This window comes from Hyalella azteca, unplaced genomic scaffold (genome assembly GCF_000764305.2).
Source record: "Hyalella azteca isolate HAZT.00-mixed unplaced genomic scaffold, Hazt_2.0.2 contig2853, whole genome shotgun sequence".
In the NCBI taxonomy this organism is placed as follows: Eukaryota; Metazoa; Arthropoda; class Malacostraca; order Amphipoda; family Hyalellidae; genus Hyalella; species Hyalella azteca.
This window is the reverse complement of record NW_025933111.1, coordinates 54,212-63,989: the sequence shown is the minus strand read 5'-3', so window position 1 is coordinate 63,989 and position 9,778 is coordinate 54,212. Positions and strand designations below refer to the sequence as shown.

Genomic DNA, 9,778 nt, shown 5'->3' with positions numbered 1-9,778 from the left:
CCTCAGTGTAGCAGGTGACGCTCTTACTGGCCTCAGTGTAGCAGGATGCTCTTACTGGCCTCAGTGTAGCAGGATGCTCTTACTGGCCTCAGTGTAGCAGGTGACGGCCTTACTGGCCTCAGTGTAGCAGGATGCTCTTACTGGCCTCAGTGTAGCAGTATGCTCTTACTGGCCTCGGTGTAGCAGGTGTCCACGGCCGCTCAGGAGAGAGGCGCTTAATTTCAATATTCAAATTTCTATCATTTTCAACATGGGCATAAACGATATTATTCCAGGCGCTATTAAAATGGAAATATTGAGAATGGAAATGTTATTAAAATGGAAATGTTAAATGATGCACGGAAGAATGTCGCCAAAATTTGGTAGATAGAACAAATTTTCACAGCTATCTTGCTCTGTCTAAATAGGTGTGGACTTACTATTTACTATTATTATACATACCTACTATTATTTAGCGACTGACTTTAATTAAAAACTTTACTGCGCCTGGTGCTGTGGCCCCTGAAGTGGCAGGCAAATAATAGGCTTTACTGCGCCTGGTGCTGTGGCCCCTGAAGTGGCTGTGCTGTCTCTTATACACATCTAGATGTGTATAAGAGACAGGTACAGCACTGAGGTGATGGTNTGTGTTGCAGCAACACCCAATATACAGTGGCTGTGTTGCAGCAACACCCAATATACAGTGGCTGTGTTGCAGCAACACCCAATATACAGTGGCTGTGTTGCAGGCAAGGGCGTGGCAGAGCACACTGAGGTGCTGGGCGTGGCGTCGGCGCTGCGCTACATCAACAGCTCGCTGCTGCACCGCGTGGGCGCCATCACACTGCAGGACATCCTCGACATCCACCTGCGCGTCCTGGGCCACACCGACCCTCCTGCTGCCGGCCACCTCCGCACCTCCCAGGTACGGAAGGCTTGGGCTGCCCTGTGTGTTGTGGTGTCGTGTGTCAAACGCCAGACTCCATTTCTGCTGATTTCCAAGTTCTGTCCTTTTGAGCGTTTTGGGATTATTGATATTTATTTGACAAGATTTATTTCTCGTATTGACTACGTACGTTCTTGACTTTACTTGTGTATAGAGTACTAGATCTCCACTCTAGATGCACGTATATATTATATTTGTATTGTGAACAAATCCCGTTTAAAACCTACAATGCGTTCGATGAAATTGTCAGTTGCCGAGTTTTTTCACTATTATTACATGTCCTGGATTTTCTTGTGATGTAGCATCCTATTTTCTTCATCTCTCGCTCAAATACCTACTTATATTCAGTTTCCACTATTCACTGTCTAATTTTATAAATGCACCTTAATATATTTCTGTTCGATGAGCACCGTTTTTGGATTTAGTGGAATCAAATAATTGCAACTTTAAAGATCATCGAACATGAGGATATTTTAATGGTAAATAACGTATTTTCTACTCGTTTGTTTGGGCTAATGTTTAGGCTGATATTATTCAGGCTGGTATTATTCAGGCTGGTATTCAGGCTGATGTTCAGCCTGATGTTCAGGCTGATGTTCAGGCTGATGTTCAGGCTGATGTTCAGCCTGATGTTCAGGCTGATGTTCAGGCTGATGTTCAGGCTGATGTTCAGGCTGATGTTGAGGCAGATGTTGCAGCTGATGTAGCAGCTGACCTAGGCTGTCACGTGCAGGTGTTCGTAGGGCCGCACCTGCCCCCCGCGCCCCCGCGGCTGGAGGAGCTCATGCATCAGTTCGTCTCGTGGCTCAACGACCCTGCATCCCTGGCCCTGCACCCCGTCAGGTGAGTGGTGCATCCCTGGCCCTGCACCCCGTCAAGTGAGTGGTGCATCCCTGGCCCTGCACCCCGTCAAGTGAGTGGTGCATCCCTGGCCCTGCACCCCGTCATGTGAGTGGTGCATCCCTGGCCCTGCACCCCGTCAGGTGAGTGGTGCACCCCGTCAGGTGAGTGGATGGTAAGGACACGTTTGTTGGCTGACCAGTAGCTGAGTGTGATGTGTGAGGCCACTGTTGGAGTTAGTGAGGCTGCGGATTGTTCTATATAGTTTTGAGGAGTCGGTCCTGTGGTCTAGTGTCGCCACGAACTCTTCCCAGCGTTGCTTCTGTCTGTTCCTTATAGAGGTTTTGATTTGTTCATTCAGTTCGTGGATGTTGTCTGTAGTTGCCTGTGAGTGTAGTGTTGGTGTGCGTCGTAGGTTGTTACTTGTTCTGATGAGACAGGAGATATCAGGTGTGAAATTAGGGTTGTACTTTTTCCTGTTTCCCTTGGGGGCATATTTCTTTTCAGCTTCGGTGATGATGGTGTTGAAGTGGGTGAGGGTGTGGTCGATGTTGGTGATGGGTTGTGTGTTCAGCTCCTGGAAGCGGACCTCCGTTTCCCTGGTGAATTCTTCCCAGGAGCTTTTCTTGTAATTGTGAAGTGTGTAGGTTATTGTCTTTTGTAGTAGTAGGCAGTTTGATGATTATGGGTACCGGTAAGTGGTCGAATGAGAGGTCTGTTACCGCTCTACAGGAAATCCTGTGTGAGAGTGATGGGGAGCAGAAGGTGATGTCTGGGGAGGTGGGTCTATATTGGGCTCGATGTGGTATGCGAGTGTATTGTTTAGGATGAAGAGCAGGTCTAGTTGGTTGCTGATCTCCATCTCTCGAGCAGTGGTGTCTTGTGGGTTGTACCAGTCTGGATGTTTGCGTTGAAATCAAGGACTAGGTCTGGTAGTGTGTTTAATGCTTGAAGTGTGGGAGTGTAGTGGGCCGGTAAACCCGGTGAGTGTTCTGGAGGAAAGTATATGTTGATGATGGTAATGTGTTGTTTGTAAGCTGTCTGGATGAGAAATGCCTGTAGTTCTGTGTGCATGTCCACTTGTCTTAGGTTTCTGATGTGCTGTGTTTTCTCCAATTAGGCTATATTATGGGGGATATATGTAATTAATCCACCACCTTCCTCGTGTTGCCTATCTTGTCTGATGGCAGCGTACTTTGGGATGGATGGTTTCTTGTGTACGTAAGTACCTGAGCTTTGTCTCTTGCATGATGGCTCCGTGAATTTTGTTGGAGTGCAGATATTGTTTGAGTTCAACGTGCTAGGTGCGTAGGCCATCAATGATTGTGGGGGGACGGGATGGTGGGGACCATGGGGATAGCGGGACAATCCCCCCACCATCACGGGATTTTCGGGGGGATGTTGGTTGGTTGACGTGGGAGGTGCCGCTGTTCCATATCCTTCGTAGTGACGCAACTGTTGCTGTCGAGCTGTCAGCTTCGCTTTCTCATTGGATCGGATCACAGAGCAGGACAAGTTATTTAATTTTTTGTTGACATGTATCAACCTTTTAATACCGGGAAATTAACTTTTCAACGGTTGCATAACTTGATTAGTTCTAAGTTCTATTCACAAGTATCGCCATAAGTCCTAGTCGTACTAGTCCTAGTCCTAGTCCTAGTCGCATTAGTCATAAGTTCTAGTCGTATTAGTCACAAGTCCTAGTCGTCTTGCATCTCTGTATTAGTCAGGCCTGACTGTGTTGTTGCCGCAGGTACGCAGCTCTGGCGCACTACCAGCTCGTCTACATCCACCCCTTCGTGGACGGCAACGGCCGCACCGCGCGCCTCCTCATGAACTTCCTCCTCATGCAGGTGCCCGGCGTCATATACATGGCATGGCGCGTGTCATGAGGATTACCTTTTTCCATGGCACTGAAAGCAAACTACACTAAAATCAAAATAAAGTGCACTCCAATTCAGAGTAATAATCATCGGCTTAACAACCAATCAACTGGGTCTCAACGCTTTTTAGAACTTCACATCTAGATCGTTTGCTTTTTTAATTTAGTCAATTTTTGCCAGTCTGAGTATATCCGTATGTTCAGGACTACGGCCTGTTGAATGACGGCCTGTCTAAAAAGAACACGAGTCTTTGGACGATTGATACTAATAATATTTTCGTTCTTTTACTCTGATATCTAGTAACATTTACCATACTTTCCTATTAATAAGCATACCTCTGCAGGCGCTAACTTACATTTATTTAGTCCTCATAGATTAACCCAAAAGACAAAACAACCTCAGCACGTTGCTACGAGAACGTCAACTAATCCCCTCCTAATACTGAGTCCAGTGCCGCCACCTCCCATCCTTGTACTTGCTCCCAGCTTCAGAGAATTGGAAATATTCGTAATAAATATTCTAATTTGGCCTTACATAACGGATGGTGAAGCTTGGAATATCTTCAATTTCAAACATTTGCGGAATTTTAGCATTGAGCGCATGACAAAAAATATTTCGTTCATTACAAGACCATGTGGACTCTTCGGAGTTTCAAAACTTTTGATTGAAGTTCTTTTTGGCGTATTGAAACGAGCATGATTTATTGTGTTACAGGCGGGCTACCCTGCCATCATCATCCGCCACCAGGACCGCCTCGAGTACTACGACACACTCCAGGCTGCCAACGAGGGCGACACGCGCCCCTTCGTGCGCTTCATCGCGCACTGCACGGAGAAGACGCTTGATGTTTACCTGTGGGCGACGCGCGACGCCTCCAGAGCCATCGACCAGGACCCCAAGCCTGCCATACGCCCCGTCAAGGCGCTCCCCGGTTCATCCCGCCTGCCTGATGATCTCCAGGACCGCTGGAAAATGCCTTACTCACCGCCGGATGTGAGCCATGATGATATTCAGGACCGGCGGAAAATGGCAACCTCATCGATGGATGTGAGCCAAGACGACGGCTTCCTTGACGCGGACGAAGAAGAAGTCGAACTGATGCTTCTGGATGAGCTGACAGAGAAACAACGCCTATTCGAAGACAGTGAACATTTATTCGAGAGGAATAAGCCACTTATTGGTCATGCTGGCGCAGATCATGATCCAGCTGCAGGTGAGGGCAGGGTGAACAAAGTAGTTGCTCAGCCAGCTTTAGTCGAAGCACACAACGAGCTGCAATATAAACCGTCCGACATAGCAAGTCGGCATAACATCGACTCAAATATTGACAAGAAAAGTTTGAAGCCCTGGAAAGTCTCTCTCGAAGATCCTTTGCTCATAGAAAACGCTCGGCTGGATCACGCAGGTCACTTGTTCGTGCAACAAGACAGACAAGACGCGGCCCCTCATCGCTGGCTCAGTGGCCAGGACCTCAGCGGCTCAGATTACCAGCGCAGCTCGCGCTACTACAGCAGACACTACCTGCGCCCCGACGTCATACACGGCGAGCATGGGACGCCTCGGGGCCTCTAGGGGACGCTTGTTGCCTCAGGGCTCCTAAGGGATGCATTGTGCTCCAGTGCCTTGCAAGGGCACGCTAGTACCGCTAGGGCCTCGTAGCTCCTGTAGTACGCATGACTCGTCTCGAGCCCTGGCGCCTTTCTCGACTACGTGTGTCGTTCATCGACGACACCGTACACTTGGTGTGTTTAATTGTTATAGCGCGACAAAGTGACAAATTCGGATTATTTTAACGTTCAAGTTACGAATATTAATTATTTACCGGGGCTATCTAAATAATGTATTATTGACGAACTTACAAGCGGGTAAATTGACGGCTTATTCCGTAGATTTCCGTGAGCGATATTCTATTAGGTATAAATTAAAGTGTCGGAGACCAGTGTTTTAAGGCGCTTCATGATCAGAAAGTTTTTCATTACAAAACTCAATTAGTAGTAATGAAGGTCAACGAACAAAATATTCTGTTAGGCAATAGCTGAGAGGCCAATTCGTAGCTCAGTGTTGTTCTATCAGAAGCTCGGTGGTACAAGACGCCTGAGTGCGCTACACTCACATTCACCATTGCAACGAACGGTGAGAGAGCTTTAGTGTGATCATCATTGATACTGGAAGCTCGAAATCGGCGTGAATTTAATTCCTAATGCAAAAACAAATCAAATGTTTTTAATTTGTTACTTGAAAGCAGGTGCGTCAATGATTGTGAGCCATCTTTTCTGTAGAGAGACTCGCTCTCGCAGGTCATGGGTTGGCTTAAGATTCAAGTGAACTGAAGTTTTATTCGCCGCACTAAAACATTTGATAATGTCGAATGTACTCGAGCGTCTTCATGGCTGTGATTTTAAATGCTATGTAATGAGGCTTGCGAACTTTGTCCTGTTCCTTAAAAGCCTTTTTATTGAATCTTATATACGGTAAGTGGCTGGAGTGGTTCATTTGTGCCTGGGTTCGTTGCTTGCAGCAATGTGGAGCCTAGAGTGTTGTGGTTAGCACTGTAGGTGTTGTGTTTGATCTAAGATTACCTAGCAATTACCTCAAATGAGATCTTCTCGTGGCAAGGGTACACTTCTTTTAAATCCGCTCGTTTGTTTCTCGGTTCATAACCATGATATTCTAGTCTCTCTATCTGTGATATATTCCGTTGTAGGCTTTTTGAGTTATTAAGTTATTATTTCATAGGGCTTGAATACTCACTTTATTTGGTTACCCTTACGCAGTTGAACGAATCACATCATTACCAGCGTTCGCTTGAATTTATGTCCCGCAACTATTCGGAATAGTTGCCAAGATCTGAATTATTTAGCCCTCTTATCTTATCTGAAATATTTAGCCTTAGCCCTGTAACCTTGATGATGAACAGCTTGGTTTTGATACTTGAAAGTTTTTATTTGTTTACGTCATCAAATGATGGAAATAAAGCTATCAAATTATCAATAAGGATGCTGCCATTGAACACCATTGCATGATCGTATTTTATTGTGTACATAATTGGATGTTAAATTAGAGTGTCCGTTTTCTCCTGAGAGAATTTATTTGAATTTGAGTGTTGATAGTGTATCTCAAATTTCGAGTTCTTCAGATAAACGCTACTGAAGATGATGTATAACGCCTCTTCTCTGCCGGCAAAATAAACTCTTATAAGTTAGGTAAGCTTTACATTTACAACACTAATGGTGTATTTTCTATAACATGCAGCTTCCAGGTACAGCTCCGCCAGTGCTTAGTGCAGAGTTCATTGTCGGCAGAGTCAGGCAGCAATTTCAGGAACACTACCAAGATTATTGCGTATTCACAACATACGACACTCAAGAGGACTTTACAAGTTCAGTAACTGAGTACTTAGACGACATGAACTTTGATAGCAAAATCGGAGACATCACTCCAATGGTCATAGCAAATGCTTTAAGCCTGCGAATAATAATCTACAACAACATGACCGCGCCTCCAGTGATCATAGACCCTCGGCCTGGCAACGATCCGGTATACGAGCAAAATAGACATTACTTTCAAATATTCAGATTGAATAGTTTAAAAATATCCGACATAAATGCGCTCAGAGGAACCTTCGCTTGTATCTCCCTCAGTAATTTATCGTATAAATGCGCGATGCCCAACTACGATTGAGCAGAAGCCTTTATAAACGAGAGAAGAGTCAACAGAAGCCAAAGATGGACCGTCAACAGCCCAACTACGATTGAACAGAAGCCACTAACTTTAATCTTATGGTCAGTAAGTTTATTATTATAAGTCACTGAGTGCGATACCGCTGAGCGTTTATTATTTATTTGCATTTAGAAAGTAATTTTATTTTTTTATTATGAATATGCATTGAGAAAGTAGCCCATTATTAAAATGTTTAATTGCAGTATGTTGACTACGTTGTTGAGACCAGGCCGTGCAGTAGCATCTTTATAATCGTATTTTGGAGTTGAAACAGGGCTTGTATAATAATAATAATAATAATCCCCCGCACGGGAGTATTATTGAGCAATGCAGGAGTTAGTCTGATGTCATGGCTTCTGAAATTGAAGCCTTAGCGATATTCTCTATACTGGGATTTTTATCTTCCTTTTTTGCAACCATTCTTTCTGTCATGATTGAGTAGCGCACTTTCTATCTGTAAAAACTACTGCTTTGATTAGTGCACTTTCTGTCTGTAATGACTATTGGGTTGAGTAATGAGTTTTTTTCAAAATTTTAACTGGTCTGATAATCTTTATGTTCAGTAAAAACAAGTTATTCGTTCTTGGGTCTAGATTTATTCGGCTTTGCCTCGGAACTTGATTTACGGTGTCATACTAGACAAAACCTTAAAGATCCACGATCGTTTTGAGACTCCGGCAAAAACTTCTCTGTGAGGGATTTATATAAATCTGAGGCCCCTCACAATAGTTGGTCATTAACTTGCTCGTCAGCTCAATGTTTTGCAGGAAATTAATTCAAATTGTTCTCTACTGAAACATTATTAGAGCTGCCCAAATAATTGCGAGTTGTATACGAGTTGCCAGTGAATGTCAACTGCTTGTTCTGAGATCCAGACTTGCTTCTTCTTCTATTCTGTCCACTTCTTAACACTTTACCGTGGCGGTTGACACAGAGTTGAATGAATGTCTGAATGTTAAACATCGTTGAGAGGCGCGCTTTATTAACAGCTTTATACTGTTTCCCTGCGCACAAACTGGCTGCTGGTGCGTTCTTGTGGAGCTGTGAACCTGTGAAGTATTCGCCCCCTCATCACCTCCTCTAACTCACCTCCTCGTCCCCTCATCACCTCCTCGCCCCTCATCACCTCCCCTAATCACCTCCCCTCATCACCTCCCCTAACTCACCTCCTGCAGGGCGCTGGTCGCCGCTTCCCGGACATGAATTATTTAAGATTATAAGCTCAGAAGTCCTATGGGATTTCGCGTTCCTAGGGGGATTGTTCCTGAGCGCCCCACCGTTGAGCTCGCGGTGTCTGACTGTAGGTCTCAGTTGTGGGGTTAAGTTATTATGTAGGCAGGATTCCTCACATTTCCCTTCTCTGTCTCTTTCGTGCGGGTGGCCGACGTCCCGTGTAAGCGACCTCTTGTTCGAGTGTCTTCGTTTCTGCTGCTTTTCACCTGTCCCTCCTTGTCACCTGTCCCTCCTTGTCACCTGTCCCTCCTTGTCACCTGTCCCTCCTTGTCACCTGTCCCTCCTTGTCACCTGTCCCTCCTTGTCACTTCGTCTCTTTGAGATGCTAACGCTGCTTCTTTCGAGCCAGCTTCTGCGGGCTGGACATCTGAGACCTTCCGCCCCTTGTGGATGATGAATAATTGAGACCTTCCACCTCTATGGTGATGTTCATCTTGACTTTCGGTGCGAGATAGCTAAATAGCTGAAGCGCTAGTAAACATTTGGCCACTAAACTAACTAACTAACTAAGATTATAAGCGCGATAAAGCTTTTCTTTAAGCTCCATTATTATTAAAAACATTTTCATCAAGCCCCATTGTGATGATTACTTCTATAGAATGATAATAATAGACGCTTTTTTTGTGGACAGGCCATTTCCAGTATGGTGTCTTTTTATATTATTTATTGCATAATTAATTTTAGATTGTTTTAGTGACATTGATTTTGGTAGATTGTTCAATTAGTATGATGTCCCGTGCTCTAATTGCTCCCGAATCAACTCATCTGTGTTTTGATTTTATTATATATTTATTGTACGCTGAGCCTAGCAACGTCTCTTGCTAGCACAAACTTCAGGGCGCGTTGAGAAGCGAGCGAGTCTGCGACGCGGCTTAATGGCTTGCCACCGCGCGACCAGCTCGCTGCACATTCTCTGCTGTACGCCGACACCAGCGCTTGGGCTCATCTTCTTAATCGTTCAAATTGTTATGCCTAATATCATAATCCTTAGCATTTGTTTCGGATGTAGCAGTCGCAGGCAACGATAGCCTGATAGGTAAAAAAAAGTAGACGGCACATTTTGTGAGGGCTCGCTCGCTCAACAAATTTTTGTAGTTACAGGTTCTTTTGGCTTAATTATAACAGGTAGTGTTAGGCTTATACTAAAGCAGTGCACGATATGGGTTGGGTGATGATG

The 9,778-nt window shown here is 44.9% G+C and overlaps 1 protein-coding gene across 1 annotated transcript in view; it reads left to right on the top strand.

The window, feature by feature from the left end:
* LOC108680047 (protein adenylyltransferase FICD) overlaps positions 1–6,549 on the top strand; it is a 9,566-nt gene extending 3,017 nt beyond the window's left edge. The window contains exons 5-9 of the mRNA XM_047885718.1: positions 73–100; positions 729–904; positions 1,659–1,768; positions 3,519–3,618; positions 4,363–6,549. Coding sequence (XP_047741674.1) covers positions 73–100; positions 729–904; positions 1,659–1,768; positions 3,519–3,618; positions 4,363–5,220 — 1,272 coding nt within the window. The 3' untranslated portion in view covers positions 5,221–6,549. The remainder of the gene's footprint in view (positions 1–72; positions 101–728; positions 905–1,658; positions 1,769–3,518; positions 3,619–4,362) is intronic.
* The last annotated feature ends 3,229 nt before the right edge of the window (positions 6,550–9,778 follow it).